This window comes from Eptesicus fuscus, chromosome 12, assembly GCF_027574615.1.
Source record: "Eptesicus fuscus isolate TK198812 chromosome 12, DD_ASM_mEF_20220401, whole genome shotgun sequence".
Lineage (NCBI taxonomy): Eukaryota > Metazoa > Chordata > Mammalia > Chiroptera > Vespertilionidae > Eptesicus > Eptesicus fuscus.
In genome coordinates this window covers 67,194,154-67,212,947 of record NC_072484.1, presented here as the reverse complement: position 1 = coordinate 67,212,947, position 18,794 = coordinate 67,194,154, and the positions used below count along the sequence as shown (strand labels likewise).

At 52.4% G+C, this 18,794-nt stretch overlaps 1 protein-coding gene across 1 annotated transcript in view; it reads right to left on the bottom strand.

The window, feature by feature from the left end:
• The window catches only part of ZMYND8 (zinc finger MYND-type containing 8), a 112,889-nt gene that overhangs the window by 4,240 nt on the left and 89,855 nt on the right, over positions 1–18,794 (bottom strand). The window contains exons 16-22 of the mRNA XM_054723784.1: positions 15,709–16,110; positions 13,176–13,366; positions 7,865–7,945; positions 6,872–6,950; positions 4,895–5,134; positions 3,225–3,385; positions 2,162–2,228 (exon numbers count right to left, since the gene is read on the bottom strand). Coding sequence (XP_054579759.1) covers positions 2,162–2,228; positions 3,225–3,385; positions 4,895–5,134; positions 6,872–6,950; positions 7,865–7,945; positions 13,176–13,366; positions 15,709–16,110 — 1,221 coding nt within the window. The remainder of the gene's footprint in view (positions 1–2,161; positions 2,229–3,224; positions 3,386–4,894; positions 5,135–6,871; positions 6,951–7,864; positions 7,946–13,175; positions 13,367–15,708; positions 16,111–18,794) is intronic.

Sequence of the window (18,794 nt, the reverse complement as noted above, 5' to 3'; positions counted from 1 at the left end):
GTCTTCCCCTCCCCCTCCTGCTACCCTGCCCAGTCCACAGACTCCTGGGGATCATGCTCTCCCCAAAACCCACCTGGACCAAACCTACCAGAGCTTCTACCAGCATCTGCCAGAGCGGTCTGCCTCCTCTCCTACAGGTTACTTAGTTCATATAAAACAGAACCTTCTTTCCCACCCCCTTGGGTTGTGTGCTTTAGGTTAGTCAGCCAGCGATGGCCCAGATCCAGCCCAAGGACTGTTTTTCCAAATAGTTTCATTGGAGCGTGGCCATACTCCCTGACTGACATATTATCTATGCCTGCTTTCACCCGACAGGGGCCCATGTGGCCCCAAGTTTCAGAGTTTGCTGACCCCTGGGGCTGGGATACACCTCATTCGCCTCCGAACTGGAATACGATGCAGCTCCCAACCACAGTCCTGTCGACAACCCGGCTTATTCCAGCAGATTCCACACACCTCGGCATCAGTCATTTCCCATCAGCCTTGTGGATCCCACCACTTTGCTGCTGCACAACCTCAACAGCGCCCCCGTCTGAAACAGCGTTCCTCCAACGTGGGCCTTTCTCACACCACCTGCACAACTGGACACATCCACAGTCCTCCTACACCAGTGACGGGCAACCTTTTGAGCTTGGTGTGTCAAACTTGCCAAAAAACTGAGCATAACTCGGGTAGTGTGTCACTTTGAGGAAAAAACTAACTCCAAGACTCTAGTCGCAAATGTTTCATCCTCAGGAGCAGCAAATGTCTCATCCTCGGCATGCGGCCGCCTCAGTGGCCGCGTGTCAGAAATGGCTACGCGTGTCAGTGCTGACATGCGTGTCATAGGTTCACCATCACTGCCCTACACACTACTTGGTTCATGTTTTTAGTTCAAACTCATGTTTAAACTTAAAACAGACGCTTTTATAGCACCACCCAAGGCAGAAAGTCATTAATACTTGCCCATGCATAGAAGGCAACTCTCACATAAACATAGTGAAAAGCAAATTATAGTATTAATTTGTTAAGTGGGCACCTCGCTGCTCAGGTGTAAAGCCTGCACTCTCTGTTAGGAAGAGGACTAGAAAATATCAAAGAAATGCAAAAGCCATCACCGCACCAAAATGCACCTGTTCTCAGAGATTCTATCAGGAATGGGGGGGGGGGGGGGGAGGGAGGGAGGAAGAGGAGTAACTTTTTCAATAGGTGGTTCAATTGCATTCAATGCCAAGTTCATATTCTCCCTAAAATCCGTTCATGCCACACTAACAATGAACATCACTGCATCCTCCATACACTTAATATGCAAAAGAGAAATAAAAATATGTGAATTATCTACCAGAGAGAAAGGTCTTAGAGCTGAAAAACCTTGGATTAAGCCGAATTGTCCTCAGTGAAGATACCTTTTTGGAACCCTTATGGAATGACCCAAAACAGGCTTAGAGGGTACAGGACAGAGACCCTTTGGGCCAGAAAGGAGGACAGCTCAAATCTCAGGGAAGAGAAAAACCAAAATTGGAAACTCTCCCAATACAGCCTGCCGGTTTATTTATTCCTAAGAGGAACGGTTTTTACAGGAAGATCATCCACCTAAAATTTTTCTTCACTTCCCGCAAGGCTCGAGTGCCCTCGTCCACCGAACACAGGTGCTGGGAATAGCGTTCCCCTCGGTTTCGTTCATTGTGGTCATTTCCCTGGGGGCAGGAGGACTGCCCCACCCCAAAGCACATCATCGCCTCCCCACCCCACCCAGGTCCGCAACGGAACCCCCTGTCCAGATGAAGTCTCATGTGGATCCCCAATAAGTGAATACAGCGGGTCCTCAAACAACGCCGTTTTGTTCAGCGTCACTTCATTACACCATTGATGAGAGGCCGTAGCTTAACGGCTTGTATCAATGGGCCTACAGGAAAACTGGTTCCGTCAGACATCGTTTCGCTTCAAACGGCACAGCCTTCGACAGCATTGAGTGAGGACTTACTGTACGGGCAAACGCGGACCACTTCAGAGGTGTCTGGACTCCCTCGCCCCCACTGACCCGCCCAGGGCACCCCCAAGGATCCCTAAGGATCCACGGCAGTTTGAAATCCAGTAACCCTTCCAGTTCTCTCTAAGGAAATGGCTTCCCCTCTGCCCGTGTGGAATGAGCGCGCCATTCACCCACCAGGGGGCAACGTACCGGAGCCTTGGTTGGAGCCTAAGAGAATGGAGGAGGGCGTCTCCCTGGAGCCAGAAAGGTCGAGGGTCTAGAAATACAAAGAGAGAGAGATGGACTCACGGCACTGGGGCCAATGGAGCCCCCGGGGAAGTCCAGGGATCCTCGGGGGTGCTCCTTTCTGCCCCCACGGCACCTCTGTGCCCTCTGCCCGGTGGCGCAGGCAGCGGAGGCAGGTCAGCGGGGGTGGCCCCCTCCCTGTGCGCTGTCCCCAGGCCCGACAGGCTGGGCCACAGCCCCGGGGCGGCCCTGACTCAACCCTCAGCCTCCGCTCCCAGGACACTCGCTGCCTCCGCACCTCCACTCGCTGGCCTGCCAACCCTCCGAGTTCGGCCCTCTCCAAAGAGGAAGCCTATTCCTCCAAAACTGTGTTCATTCCCTTCTAGTTCACATTAGCCTCTAACGAGGAAATATCACTGAACTCAAAGGGATCTGACTGATGGGATGACTACTTTCTCTCCTCACACACACTGAAATAAAGTCATTATGACCAAAAATGTAGAAAATTACCCACATGCCACTAACATCCCGCTGACAGACAACCCGTCGGACACTCCACACGCTGGGGGAGGGAGATGCAGCCTTCACTGCCCGCCCGCAGCCACGAGTCACATGCGACCATGGGGAGCCAAGTCCCTCGGCGCACCGGCCGCAGGCCCAGTGCTCAGGCCCCGGTGGCTCGTGGCTGCGGGCTGGGCAGAGCAGACTCCACACGCCCAGCACCACAGAAGGTTCCACCAGACAACGCTGTTCTAAACCTCGCGTCGCCGGGGAGCAGCTGTCGAGTCACACGAATGTCACCTGGGACTCCAGGCTCCCCTGCCCCTGCCCGGGTGCCCGCCGGGGAAAGGCGACCTGCTGACACCTGCTAAGGCCCATCCCCACCCGCAGCCCGACTGCCCCACCTTGAAGACGGACGAATCTACCGCCACGGGTGCGTGTCAGGGGTGGCAGGCCTGGGGACAGGAACCGAGACTCGGCCGGCCCAGCGGACTGGCGTCACCGGCAATGGCGTGCGGACACTCACCGAGCCGCCGTCCTTGCTCTTCTCAGCAGCCGTCTCCTTCTCTTTCGAGGCGCTGGCTGTGTCTGAAGGGGCTGCCTGAGCGCTGGAGGAGGACCCCTGGGAGGACTTGTTTAGTGTTTCTGTGTTCGACTCGGAATCCGCTTCCTGCTGAGGGGCGGTAGCTGGGGGCGAAGGGGAGAGAAGCCCACGTGTAAGCCGAGGGCCATGGCCTCCGGACCTGCAGGGACCACAGCTCCGCACATGGGGGCGCCCCGGCTCAGCACACTGACCCACCCCCCCGAGGAGGCCAGCCACCCCCAACCCCCCGCCCCCATTTTCCAGAAGCTGGAATCCAGACGTGGAAATATGGTCCCGTTTATAGGAATTTGTGTTTTCCTAAGTGATTCTGGAGACGAAAGCATGTTCGCAGAATAAACGAAGGTCCAAATGAGGAGCCAGCTACTGCTCACCTAGAATCACAAGCTTCCTAAGTTCTAGTTTCAGAACTAGTTCAGCCCCATGCCACTGCTTCCTTCTGAGGAGGCGGGGAAAACCCACACGGAAAAGCAACAGGATGGTGAGAGGCGCGGAGCCTCAGGGGACAGAAGACACTTGGACAACTGGAAAACCAGGGGTCAGAGAGAATTTCGGGAGGATGGACATTATGATGCCGCAAAGAAAGGAAAGCAGAAGGGTGCTGTGGCGTCTCGTAACAACGCAAGGGGTCATCAGACACATTCCAGAACCTAGGAGATTCAAAGTCACTATCAGAAGAAATATCCCTGAAGCAGGTGAAAGGACACAGCAGTGTATGGTTCAAACTCGTCTTTTTAAAAATAACAATTTTTAACGGAAGATGATTGAAGTTGCTTCTCAAACCTGGTCTCTTATGCTGTCACCTTTGAAAATCCTGCCCATCTACACACACACTACCTTGCATATTATTTATGACTTTTACATTTAAATACTTAAAATAGGCGCTTCTAATTCTAAGCACATAAAGCTAATAGGATTTGCCATAAATAAAAGCTAGCTGTAAACATTGTTTTTAAAATAGAATTAATCCATTCTAACGGGACAGTGTCTCCTGCCGGAGGCTCCTGGGCCGAGACCCGCGTGCCACGTGCTAGAAAGAGATTACAAGACTGGACCAGTTCCACAGCAAGACTGTCTGCTTCACACCGAAACTGGAATCCTGATGATTTACAGCCCTGAGTCCCGGCTTCCCTAGCCGGCAGGCTTCCTCCACTTCGGCATCACTGACAGATACCGATCAGACCCTTCTCCTTGTGGGCAACCACCCTGTGCCCCCATCCCCGGCCTCTACCTTCTGGACGCCAGTAGCCACCCCTCCACTATACCCACCGCAGGTGTCTGCCGTCACCGCCCATGTCGTGGGGGACAGGACACGGAAATGGCTCCCATTGGGAAGCACTGCACCTCACATGAAAAGGAACTCCTCTGGGCTGGTATTACAAGCCCCACACTCCGCAAATGACACAGAGTCCGAGGTTCCAAAAACCTGCTCCTGTGTTCTCTGCTGTGTGTGCACGCTGCTGTGTGTGTGTGTGAGAGAGTGAAGGGGAGACAGTGTGTGTGAGTGACGGAAGGACGAGGGGCTGGGCAAGGCCCCCCACCAGGTCAGCCTCCTCTGGGGCCCCGTGGGAGCCTGGGCGGGGCCGTGGCCGCACCTGACTGGGTACAGGACTTCATGTGCTCGGGCCAGTGGGCCTGCTGGCAGGGGTAGTCGCAGTAGCTGGTGTTCCAGCAGCAGTAGAAAATGGCCTCTTTCTTGCAGTTGGCGCACCACTGCTTCTTCTTGGTCTCGTCCACCGCCTGCTGCTTCTCCTGCTCCAGCTGCTTCTTCACCTCGGCGATGAGCCGGTCCCGCTCCTGCTCCAGGCTCTGCCGCATCTCCGCCATGGTCAGCTCTGGCAGAGGAGGGGAGAGGACGCTGGCCTCAGCGCCTGTCCCCGGCCCGGGCAGGGGCTGTTCAGACCAGATCTGATGCAAACCCCGGCTCGGCAATGGCCCGGCTGTGAGACACCCCTCCCTCCCTCCCTCCCTGAGCCCCAATGTCTTCATCTGTAAAATGGGCGCTTGTCACAATGACATGACATTTGCCGCCTCATGTATGACAGTAACAGGACATTATCTCAATAATGATATAGCAATCAGGACAGCACCACACTAGTTCTGTGGGAAGCCTTCAAATAAACCCTCAAAACAACTGCTACTAAACTCACTCTGAACTTCACCATTAGCACCAGCCTTGTTTTCTACTGAGTACTTATACAGCACCTACTATATGCAGACATTGTTCTAAGCACTTTTGAAATATTAACTCATTTAATCCATATACTGATCCTATGAGGTAAGTACTAAATAATACCCATTTCACAGATGAGAAAACTGAGGCACACAGCTAATAAGGGCAGAGCTGGGACTAGAACTCATACATGCTGTCTTTCTAGTGTGGTTAGTGGCAATGGAGACAGGGCACTGTGGTTGATCATCATGCTAACAGGTCAACGATCGAACTGCTCAATCTACTGAGATTTCTCTCGTTTTATTTTAGACAATAAGTCGATTTGCAATTCAGCTGGGAGAGACCTGTACATTAAAATAAATGGTTCCTCGATTCCTCAAAATCCTCTTCCTGAAATTAAAGAAGGACCCCTCCAAAACAGAGCAGTACGGAAAACCAGCCCCTTGGGAAGAAGCGGTTTCAGGCTCTAGCCCCGGCCCTCTCTCCCCTTCCTACCCTCCTCCCTCCCACTCTTTCTAAAAATCAATGGAAACATATCCTCGGGTGAAGATTACCAAAAAAAAAAAAAAAAAGAGAGATGATTTGACCTGACTAGAAAAACAAGAAGCAACAGCTTCCTGATGACAAGCTAAGAGCGGAGGGCTTCTCCTCTGGTGGGCTTCCTAAGATGAGTTTGCCAGGGGTGATTTCCACGTACATCACTGGGGAGCCGGTGGGCATGCCTGCCCCACAGAGACAGCCTATGTCTGTTCCCAACACTCTGACTCTGAGACCGATACTACATGAGGGTCTGAAAGAAACAGGCTCTGCCTCTGGGGGGAAAATAATGACCAATATTCACACGGAATGGCAGGTGGAACAGCAGGCAAGCCCATCCAGGGACCAACAGGCTAGCTTTGTCTCCAGCGCGCGCTGCCCAGGCAATATTCACAACTTAAGTCAAAATACTCAATAGCCAATGGCTCGGGGGGGGGGAGCGGGGGGGGGCAAGCCTGGATGTGAGTCACGGCGTCACGATTTCGAACAACTGCCTTCGCATGTCTGTGCCTCAGTTTCACCTGGAAACTGGGACAGGAGAGCCCTTGGTTGCAAGGGTTTCCGTCAAATTAAATTGGTTAATTTATGAAAAAGGCTTCAGAAGGTTCCTGGCACCGAGTGGAGAGCTTAGTAAGTAGGCGCTGCGAGCGCTGCTATCACTGTTATCTTGTTGATGCTGGTGTTTTCCAGAGAGGGAAGGGGCTGCTTTAACACCTGCTTTTATATCCGGGTCCTCCCGGGGGGCCTCTCCGGGAGCCGGGGCCCCCCAGGAGGGGGGACAACGCCGGGTGCACATTTGACACAATTCACATCTGGCCTTGACTCCAGAGGTTCGGGGACCCCTTCCCCGGGCCTTACTCACCCAAGTTGTGTTTCATCTCGGAGAGCTCCTGCTGGTGCAGCCACTGAAGCTTCTCGATCTCAATCCTCAGCCTGCGAATCTGTAAGGACAGAGAGAGACTTAAAGGGCGGGTCCGGGAGCCGCTCACCAACGGAGCCCAGGAGCCCGACCTCTCCCTGGCTGCCAGGTCAACGTCACGTGGTGGACGGAGAGCAGGCAGCCTGGATCTCAGCTGCTCTCCCCACGGCTATAGCCCAGAGAGAGGCCAGCGCTTAACCCAAATGCACAAGAAACTGGTTCAGAAAACTAAATACCCAGGGGAGTCACTCATCTTTCCCGGGGCCTCTCCCAAGCCTTCTAGTCACACGGTGCTCTGCCGAAGGCCTCTCAAGGCACCTCCCTGAAGACTCGCCCTTCGCCGGAGCGCCAGGCTGAGCCTGCCCGGCCCTCGTCAGCCAGTGACTTTGCCTGGGATTCCCAAGCTTCCAGATGCCACCCTCCATGACCTCGAGAAATCCTGCCCCTTCTCCTCTCACCTGCTGCCCTTTCTGCGTCTGGCTCGCAGGGAATGGCCTGAGAGAGAAGTTCGTGGAGGCCGCTTTTTATAAGGGGTCACCTTGTAAGTGGGCATTTTAGCTTTTCACGCCTGGGTTCCCCGGGCCGTCACCTGAACTGTGCAGGCTCGGGACACACACTCTTAGACAACCAGGATCTCTTGTATAAAAAGACCAAAGAGCCAGTGTTACATGGAGCACAAGGATCTGGTTTCCAGTTTCACCAGTGGATTAACTCAGGCTCCGGTTGGGGCGGATTTATGAAAAATGAACTGGTCACGCGCAGCATCAGCCTCCTGGCTCCCTGAGAAATACCCTCCCCAACAATGCCCATCCGCTGAGCAAGCCTGGCGACCGGGCCAGCCCCTGGAGGCATTTCCAGAGAAGCTTCTCCATGGCGCCAACCCACAGCGGCCCACAAACACTCGGAGCAGAGAGGGAGTTCACCGCCGTCTCTGACCTCAGCTATTGTGCTCCCGGTAGTGTTTTTGGAAAGGTCATTATATATCTCCGTCATCGTTCCTTTGATTGCATCCATCATCTGAAAGACAGAAAGAGGAACAATTCAGGCGATCCCTTCCCCGAGGCTTTTCTAGATGACACACCTCTAACCCCCACCTGTGTGAAGCAGCGGGTCTCACCTGGGGGCTCGTGACTGGGGAGGGAGCGGTGGGGGGGAGGGGTGCCACTGGCATCTAGTGGGTAGAATCCAGAGGCGCCCTAAACATTTACAAGGCACAGAACAGCCCCCACAACGGAAGTACCCAATCCAAATGTCACTAGTGCTGAGGTAAGAAACCCTGATGTAAACCAGGGTCGGGATCCCCACACGTTCCCTGTCTCATAGGCCAGGACAAGCGCACAACCATAAAGCCAGTTTCTATAGCCACGGGCTAACCTGGCACGCGATGGCCCCCAGGTGCATTTGGAGTAGCCAGCACACGGGTTCAAGGGAGGGATGTTTTGTTTTGTTGCTGTTGTTATTTAATTCTTTCCCTTTAAAAAACAAAACCGTTTTATTGAGATACTAGAGGCCCAATGCACGAAAATTCATGCAAGAGTAGGCCTTCCTTCTCCCGGCTGCCAGAGCCGGATTCCCTCCAGCACCCGGGACCCAGGCTGCTTCCCTCCTCGGGCCGCCAGCAGGCACCCAGGACCCGGCTGGCTTTCCTCGGGCCGCCTGCAGGCACCTGGGACCTGGGCTGCTTCCTTCCGGCCACCCGCAGGCACCCAGGACCTGGGCTGGCTTTCCTCGGGCCGCCTGCAGGCACCCGGGACCCGAGCTGGCTTGCCTCCGGCACTGGCTTTGTCAGGAAGGATGTCCGGAAGGTCGTTCGGCTGTTTGGTCTAATTAGCATATTAGCTCTTTATTATATAGGATCATTGCTAAACCCTAAAATTCACCCATTTACAGTGTATAATTCAGTGGCTGTCAGCAATATTCAGAGTTCTACATCCATCACCACAATCAATTTTAGAACCTTTTCATTACCCTAAAAAGAAACTCCACTCTCCTTTAACCTTCACCGCCCCCCCAAGATGCCCATCACCCCCCAGGCTCCCGACAACCACTAATCTGCTCCCTATCTGTTCAGATTAGCTTAATCCAGAGTTCATCTATGTGAAATTATTCAGCATGTGGTCCTCTGGGACCCGCCTCCTGGACTGAGCACACTCTTCTCAAGGCTTATCTGTTCCCAAAGGTGTATCCCCACTCCATGCCTTTTTATGGCCAATAATACAGTCCATTGTGTGGATGCAGCTAGTTTGTTATTTTAATGCCTTTGATTAGGGCATTGCCTTTCCAGTTACTGTAACTATCGGACCCGTGAGGGCATCAGCGAGTGTGTGACATCTGCTCAGGTCCACACAGCAGGTGCTCAGAAAGCTGAGGACCAAGTGTGTTTGCAGGATGAATTCCTCCCCTGCCTCCCACGCGCTGGCTGACCCCTCCAGCATCCCGGGGAGAGAGGAGTGGACAGAAGAACAAAGTAGGTCTCGGCCTGGCCTGGCTGCTGCCAAGTCTCCCCTGTGTTTTGCAGCTTCAACGCAGGACAAAGAGCACCCTGGTATCTAATGCCCGGGATCTGAACCCACCAACTACCTCTTACCACCCAGCCTCAGTTTCCCCATGTAGAACACAAGGATGCTAACAGTGCCCCCTCGCAGAGTGTGCATGAGGATTCAATGAGGAAGCCACGTGCAGTCTGTGGTTCAGCCCCTGCCACACAGAGAAGGTGTTCACAAAGAAATACCTGTTTATCTGATTTTCACAGAAAAATAAATTCGCGCGAGCATGTAACTGTGAAAATCCTGCCAACCCCCAGAACAGTAACCCCAACTTGACCCCCCAATGGGGCGCTCCCCTCTGCTGCAGGCCACACTGGGGCGCCGCCAGCAAAAACACTGCTTTACGCGGCTTCGCGGTCCGTCGCTGTGCCCGGCCTCCCTACCCCGCTGCACAGCCACGGCGATTTAAAGCATGAAAACGAAACTGCTCTACACGAAAACTTCAGAAAACGGATGAAACTCAATCCCTTCCGAACGCCATGGTCACATTCCATTCTAAAGAAATCACGAATCCGTGGACGGACTTTCACTCTTACTTCCAAAGGCAGCCAAGAGCTCCCCGTCCATCACGGGCGCCCTCCTGCCAAATCACACAAAGCTGGCTCTTCAGCGCGGGGTCACCCTGGACACAGGAAAGCTCGTCGGCTCCAAAAATATGTCACCACGTCCATTTTCTTAACAGCAAAGAAAACTGCCATCAGAAAGTTCATGCCTCAATTTTGCTGTAAGAGTAAAGGCGGAGGCAGACGGGAACAATAGAACTGGCCATGGGAACCCTGGCTGGTGTGGCTCAATGGGTGAGCGCCATCCCATGCACCAAAAAGGTTCAAGTCCTGGTCAGGGCACATGCCCAGGTTTCGGGCTCAATCCCCAGTAGGGGGAGTGCAGGAAGCAGCCAATGGACTCACGGGTGTTTCCCTCTCTCCCTTTCCCTTCCTCGCTCTCTAAAATCAATAAAAACTTTTTCTTTTTTTTTTTATGGTCGCAGGAGCCGTGAATACTGGCTCCGTGAGAACCACCAGCCAAATCCAGGCCTCAGTTTTCTCATCTATAAATAGACAGTTTGGACCAAATCAATGGAAGGCGATACACGTGTTAATTGCAAGCAGAAAAGAGACCGTTCTGGGCAATTCCAGGATCGTCTTAAAATCAGTAATGAAAAAATTACCCCCCTTTCAATTCTCTGGGAACCCTGCAGATTGGGTTAGGAAGAAAGTCTCAGATTGGTGCCATTATGTGTCTTTAACACTTTGATGATAAAAGGAATGGATGAGGAATGGTATTTGGGGAGGTTAAATTTAATTTTAAGTCAATTTAAGTAAAATTTAATTTAAATAAAAACATTAAGTCAATACTAGTTCAGAAGGGGAATGGGTAAGACAAAGATCTTGAGAATGGCCAAAATTAACTGACATTTGAATCTTCCCATTGTGAACTCTATAACCATTCATGCGTTTTATTCAAAAAGGGGAAGATATACTACAGACAAAGTCATCCCCAAGATTAGGTTCTGATTACCGCTTGAGCCACACTGTATCTTGACACATAGCGGACGGATCACGAGAATTCTCGTGTTTTCTGTTCTAAGGCTTATGGCCAATCACGAGAATTCTTTAAAAAGATATTAGCTTGTAAGAACATGTAATAAATAACTTCAAAATGCAATGGGTACTTAATTTTAAAGTGTGCCTATAACATTTATGTAAAACTGTTTTTGTACTCATTCAGTAGAAACTTATCTGGCCACTGGGTAAAGCTAGCAATAAAACTACTGGTCCGCAATGTGTTAAGTAGGACTGGTTGAAAACAGCCACATGCAAGACCCATCAGTTTGTGGGAACACCGGACATGTGTGGTTAGCAGGCTGCATGAGAACTCACAAACCAGCTCAAAGCCACTGTCTAGATCCTGGCTGCTACCCTTCAAATCCCCGTCCACCCACTCACTCATTGTGTGACTCTAGACAAGTTGCATGACCTCGCCGGGCCTCAGTTTTCTCATCTATAAAATGGGGATGGCAACAGTACTTACACCCCATCGATTTGTCATTAAGGGTCAGACTAAGCCACATACAAGAAGTGCTTATAACAGTGTGTGACTCAGAGTACAAGTCATGCAAACGTAAGCTTTTGCTGGTATCATCTTAGCCAGTATGACAGACTCCAACATGGTCGGCCTGGTGACCTGCTTCTAATCGATGGAAGAAGGTCGTGGGTGTCATGCCTGTGAGGATGCTACGTAAGATGGAAACTTCCATCTGGCTCGCAGGCTCTCCCTCCCTGGCTGTGGTGGAGCACGCTGCCATGACGGGAAGGCCCACACAGCAAGGGTGGCCTCCAGGCCACAGCCAGCTGGGAACTGAGGGGGGAAAAGGGACCCTTCCCTGTAAAACCTTCAGGCGAAACCCCGACCCTAGGAGACGCCTTGACTGCAGGCAGCCAGCGGCCTGAAGAAGGGCCCGGTGAGCCGACCCACACAAACAGGTAAGAAGCCTGTGAGAGCTGCAGTGGTTTGTAATGCAGCCACAGGTAACTAATACAATTCCTTGACAGAGGGATTTCTTCAGATGAACAACAAAAACTCACTGGTAAAAAATTATGTCTATGTTTCATGCCATCAGAAAAAAAAAAAAAAGATCCTACCTTTCACATAGTATCACAGCAACTCTTTATCATAAATAAGACTTCAAGAAAGAGCCGTTCTTAACTATTTCCACCCATTCTCTCTATAAACGTAATAGTTTACTCACCAGTAACTAATTTACTTACTCTTAAAGAGTAAATTATTGTATCTGCCTACTTAATAACTTACTGAGTCGTTAGGTTGATACTCACTGCTGTGGACCATTCCTGATAGTGACATGCCCGCGATGAGGAGTTAGGGAACCACAGGCACCCATATAGCAGCTCGGCACCAACCACCTACTGTGCGCCTGACCCCGTGGGGCTGTCACTCCGATGGCTGTTCTCACCACCGAGTGGTCTACGGGAATGTGCCTGCGCATCACGCCAAGCACACGCACAGGTCGCTGAGACTCCATGTTTTATTTGCCCGGATCAACAAGAGCGTAAGAGCACTTGGCAAATCAAGAGCGAAAAGAAAGCACCTCTCGGAGAGAACACCCCCAGTGGGAATCCCGCCTGCCACACCACGCCACAAGGACCACGCCCCGGGGATGGGCCCGTCCCCCGAGGATGGGCCCGGATGGGCCCGTCGAGAGAGGGCATTCCTCCCCAGTCCTCTTGGTTCCTGGAAAGACCCAGGTGCGGGCATCAGACCTTGCATGCCTCACATTTAAGCCTCTGTCACTTTGGTTCATGTCGCTTCTAAATGCAAAACAAACCAACCCCAAGTCTGTTGTTAACTGAAGGATCGGAGACTTGTTCCCGCACTTAAGGAAAATGAGTCCTTCATGAGCAACTCAATTCTGAAGGGTAATTCTGATCCTAGGCCATCGTCTTCCTGAGGCACTGACTTGAGAATCTGAGCCCTCTCGGAGCAAGGTTTAATCTCTTCTACATTTCTCTGCGTTGGTCCAACTCCAGACCCAAAGGGAAGAATTCGGTCCTGGAGCTCCTCAGTAAAAACGGGGTCTGCCCTCCTAAACAGCCCCCGAGAGCTGGGAGGTCATGACCCAAACAGCACCCATCAGGAAGCGGGTCCTCTGAGCGCCCGCCCCCCAGGTGCCCGGTGGCACTCACTTTGCTAGTGTACTTGGCGATGTCCGCGGCGACATCAGCTGAGGCAGTGGCGATGGGAAGGTCTGCGTTGATTGAAGAGGCCAGGGTGCTCGTGGCCCCCGAGCTGGTGACCAGGGGTGACGACTGAGTGCTGGTCACCAGGGTGATAGTGGAGGTGGACGGGCTCTGCGTGATCTCCTTCTGCTGGACAGCTGGGGAGACAAAGGGTCCCGGTCAGCCCCGGCGGCAGGACGGGCCCGTCCCAACGCGCAGCTGTGGTGAGGGCGGGAAACCGATCAGCACCCTGCGAGCTCTTCATTCTCAGGGGACCGGGATGCTCTCCTGAACCAAACTCCAGCCAGGCTGCTCCGAGCCCTTTCTGACTAATCCTCAAACGTGGTCTCTAAAGACTTCAACAAACTTAACGTGGCCTCTAACAGCCCCAGGCAGCATCCCTATAGGGTGACCCCAGCCTCCCTGAGAAAACTCAAGGCCACCCAAATAAATGGCTGTTCCAGCCAATACCTAACCATGAGGCACCTGTCTCCCAACTCCGTGGGAAGGAGGGCCTAGCTCTGATAGGTATCAGCCAGCAAATTCAGGTGGTTTCACATGGACCAGCCCCACCTCCCCCTTTTTGTAAAATTTCACTTCCCTGACTCTATTAGAGTCCCCACTCGCCCCCCTTGCTATTCATTCCCTCACCCTCCTTTGAAAACACCCAGTCACCTCTGTACAAATCAAAGCTGACTTCAGCTCACAATGGACTGCCTTCCCTATGGCAGCAGGACACTGCTGGTTAAATTCTGTCCCTCCCACTTCAGCCAGTGTCCAGCTTTGTTGACCTCTGACACAAGACAACGTGGACATTGAGAACCACACCACTCGGCCTTCTTCTCGCCTCAGCTCGGAATGCTCCAGGGGCCCGAAGGCAGAAGCCTGGGACAGGCCATCCCCATCTCAGAACCCTATCAACACTTTAAACAGCGAGATCAAACCGGCGGGACCCCAACTTTGCCTGCGCAATCTTCCAGTGCTCCCGCTCCCCAGTCTTTGAAGGGTTTCTACTGGGGGGGCCCAAGGCAAGATCTGGCTGGCTGCCTTTTAACACCCTGTCCTGATGCTACTCCTAAGACTCCTACTAGCCCTGGCCGGTGCGGCTCAGTTGGTTGGAGCGTCATCCCGTACCCCAGAAGATGGCAGGTTCGATCCCTGGTCAGAGCACGAGCAACGTTTCTCTCACCACGATGTTTCTCTCTCTCTCCCTCACTTCGCCTCTAAGGTCAATTTAAGGCTACCAGACCGCTGTACCGATTTTTCGGTAATTTCCGAATCTGCCGCTCTATTGCTTTACCTAATTTTCTGTACTTTGCCTAGTACCTATTTTCTACAATGTCTCCAAGTTCCATCTTAAACACTTGTTTGCACGTCACTAACATTTTTCTACATCATGTTGATTTTTTCTCTTTAATGCTCAGGAGCCCAGGTATAGGGGACAGTTAGGTTCAGGGCCTCAGGTCTGGTAGGGTTAAAAGAGTGAGAGAGAGAGAGAGAGAGAGAGAAACTCAAAAAGAGAGCCCTAATCACTAGGGTGCACTCACTACACAAGAGTTTCCGTGAAGGAGCCAGACCTTCAAGGGTCTAGAGGCAGGTGCCCCATGGAGTCGGATCTCTGCCAGCGCTCACAGAAGCTGAGCCAACGGGCATCCTCACGACAAGTGCTTTGTGGCCCCTTTGTCAGCTCCAGATGGAGCCCCCTGCACGGCTGGAAGAGGTTTTTACTCTGCACCTTCAGCAACTGGCTCCTGATGCTGGCTCTTCCTGTGGGTGTGGCTCATTCCTCACCATTAAGGCAGCCTTTGCTACCACCTTCTCCCTGCACTCTTCCCAAAATACCGCCGAAAGGTTCACAACAGGCGTGCACGGGGAACACACACAGCGGTATGCATCGCAGCACTGCCTCCGGGGTCCAACTGGAAGCAACCGTCACACAACCTGGGGAACGCTACGCAGCAGTCTCAAAGGATAAGGGAGCGCTGTATGCACTGACACGGACAGACCTCCAAAACATGCTGATGGGTGAAAAACAATGGTACCACTTCATGTTGTAAAAAAAAAAAGAAAAAAAGGAGGGGGAAAAAAAAAAAAGCCGTGTTGTTATGAAGAGCCATATATATGTATAAATATATATGCATACATGCATAAAAAAGGTCCTACGGTTCACAGTGGCCGCTGAGAACGGGAGAAGCATAAAACGAAAGGTCCGTCGATCGGGACGGTAGGCCCGTGTACATGCCCCTCTCTAAGGAGACTATGCACATGTATCGTTTGCAAAATGGAAAGAAAAAAACTTTTGAAATAAAAGTAAAAAATCGAGTTGCGAAACAACGTTTAAAAAAAGAATGCCAAGTGGAATGTGTACGGCCTGGGGGACACAGCGACCAGGAAACAAAGGGGCACGGAGAAAAATAAACAGTGGTTTCTGTTTTGTGTCTCCTGTCCGTGTGGCACGGAGGGCCGGGGTGCCACGGGGAGCAGAAGGGGAGCGCGGTACCTTTCACAGCCTGTCTGGTCTGATATCGCGTCCCCTGGGAAGACTGAGGCTGCTGCTGCTGGCCTTGCTGCTGCTGCTGCTGCTGCTGCTGGCGCTGCATCTTCTGCATGTGCCACTTTTGGGAGGACGTTTGAAACTTACTTGATGAGTTCCACACGACCCGCTGCACAGCCGGGGCGGTCTCCTTCGGTAAAAGCGGCCTCTGCTTTTTCACCGGGCTCCCCGTGATGGCGGTGGTGGCGGTGGCGGCCGGGGCCGTGACCGTGGACGTGGTGCTGGTGGTGGCCGCGGCACCGGCCGTGGGCGTTTGGGAGGACGAGCGGGTGAGGACCGGCGTTTCGGGGGGAGACGGGCTGCCTGCCGTAGCGGACAGCGGTGGAGCTTTAGCTACCACGAGAGCCACTGCGTGGAAAAAAATAAAAAGCGGATTCGAGTCAGGTTTGCCGGCAGGGTCTCTGCACCAGCCAGTTCTCAGGGCAACAACCGAAGGCCAGAAATGGCCAACACGTTCAGTTCATGCTTAGGAGCACACTCTCACCTTATCTACTTAGCGCCTCAGCCGCATGCTGGAGACACGCAGGTCAGGCCCCTGGGGGAAGCAGGTGACCCAGGCCCTGCCCTCAAGCTGCCCATCAGCTCCTGGGCTGGAGGGCTGCAACCGTCTTATTTTCCAAAGTTAGACCTGGGTAAGCGCTTGAGAAAGACCCAGCCAAACTGAATCCAGAGACCCAGAGGAACCTTTGGCTAGGTACACAGGGGCCTGGGAGACCCGGATGGCTGCCCAATGGCCAAAGCCTGAATAACATTAAATCGTTCCGAAATAAAGGCGTCCTTGTCATCTCTCCCGAGTCCCTCCAGGACAGAGTCTCAGCGTGGTGGAGCCCCGACACTAAACAATAAAAGGACTCCCGCCCCAAGACCAGAGCCTTCCCAGCGCAATGGAATTTATCTAGACTTCGGGAGCCTTGCTTGTGTGTTAGGTATAGCACACAACACTACTTCTGCTACTGTGAGGTGGCCAGGTTTAAGGCTAAAATAGGCTTATATTTTTTAAAAAAGAGTAGCTTGCTTCAAATAAAAATATTAAGTCAATAATTATTACCAGCAGGATTTGGGAATGGCAAAAAGTAACAACCGTGAAAGTCTGAAGTTTGAGGAAAGCCGCGTGACGGAGTGGAGTTGGGCTATGGGGCCGGGGAGCAGCATTTCAACAGGCAGAGGTGAGAATCTGGAGCGGGACAGCCTTCGCCAAGCTGTGAGGACCCCTGATGGACAGTATTTAGGGACAGGGAGCACTGCATCGCGGTAACTGAGGGCAGGCAGCGAGGCGTGGCCGCTGGCAGATTAGAGCCAGGAGTGCTGAGCGCCGCAGAAGGGAATGACCATGTGAGGGCGCCACTGGTCAAGGGCTGTTGGTTATCACTGCAGAGGTCCCAGCCGCCGGTGAGGGAGCCTGCACCCGGAGAGGAGCCCCTGAGGAGCCCACACAAAACACGGTGCACGTCGGCACCCCAACCTGACGATGTGCCTGACGCCCAAACCTCTTTTCCTGAGGACTCGGCCCGTCTTTTTAGATTGGCATCACCTGGGAAAGATATGCACTTAGCTATTCTTCTCAGGGAGCTGTTCAGTGAGCTGTGGGTTTGGGATCTCCAAGGAAGTGGAGAAGACACAAGCTGACTTTTCTGACTAGGGGCCTTTCTAGGTGGTTATCACATCCGGCTGGCCCTCCTAATCCTCTGGAGGAGAGTTCAGCCAAGTTCAAGGGCAAGAGCAGAGGGTGGGGCTGGACAGGGAGCTCTTCCCACAGTGAGGAGCCCCAATCCTTTTCCAGGACACCCGACCCTGGACCCCAGAGCCCCCCCTTCTAGCAAGGTGGCTTGGAACCAGGCCCTACTAAGAGCCCACAGGAGGCAGGGGACCAGCAGGATGTCCAACCTGCAGAAGGACCTTCAACGCCTCCCCTTTTCTGCCATGTGACCCAAGAATAGGCCGTTATTGCTGATGAGCTAGCCGGATCCTCCCTGGCGCCAAGGGCAGCCACAGGAAGGGCCCTGTTCCCTCTCGGGCTCCGCCTGTGGTTACAGTTGTGCAGGAACCCTGCCTGGCCCCCTTTTCCAGGTACAAACCAGGAGTGTGCAGTCTGAAAAGGTTCCAGGCTCCAAGTACTCTTGGGGGTTATCATTTAGACACTAAAATATTTTCGTTTCTAGGGGATTCTGATGATTTATGGAGAAGAAGGGAAAAATGCTGTGGGAAATTCCATCTGTCCTAGAAATCCAGAGCATCTGATCCATCACTTGTAGCCCAACAAAGGGTGAATCTCTTAAAGGCCAGCACACCAGAAATCGCCCATCAAACTGATCTACTTATCCCAGAGTTTGGTGACTGTCGTGTGCATGGAGGAGGGCCTTTTAAGAGAAGGATGGCAATTACTGATGTTACAGTTAGTTAAGCATAGCAAAGGTCTCCAAGCGAACTCCCTCTGCCGCTGCCTGAGATCACGGGCTGTAAACGCTGTTTTACTATTTGAGGATTCCTACACACAGGCTGCATTCCTACCTGCAGGTAAGTTGGAGGTCACCACAGCACACTCCAAAATGCCCTTCACTTTAATAAATTTGTAAGTAAAAGCACATCATTGAAAAGATGCTCTAACGCTAAGTTCAACATGAAGCCGATTCTTCAAGAACCAAACCACCATCAGGGGGCTCTGAATTGAAGACTAGTCAGTTTTGCCCTACCCGTAAGAATCTGCTCTAACTGAATAATGTTTTATATTCATCTTCAGCTTAGTCCACCACACACTCGGGGGTCTCCTGGAGAAATTTCCCTCAGGTGTTAGTGCAAGAAATTTCCCTCGGATGTCTACTTCATTTAATCTGTGGAATTTTTTAATTTTTTTGGACAACATGACACCTTTTAAGGGACTGTGTTTCCCTTTTTGCTTTGACTGCTAGGGAGCTCACAGCAAAAATGAAAACCCAGCTTTATCTCATGATTATGTACTCTTGTCAAATCCTTCCTGGAAGAGGAGGAGGCATAAAACCAATCCATCAAAAGATTTGTTCCAGAAAGAAAGGAAC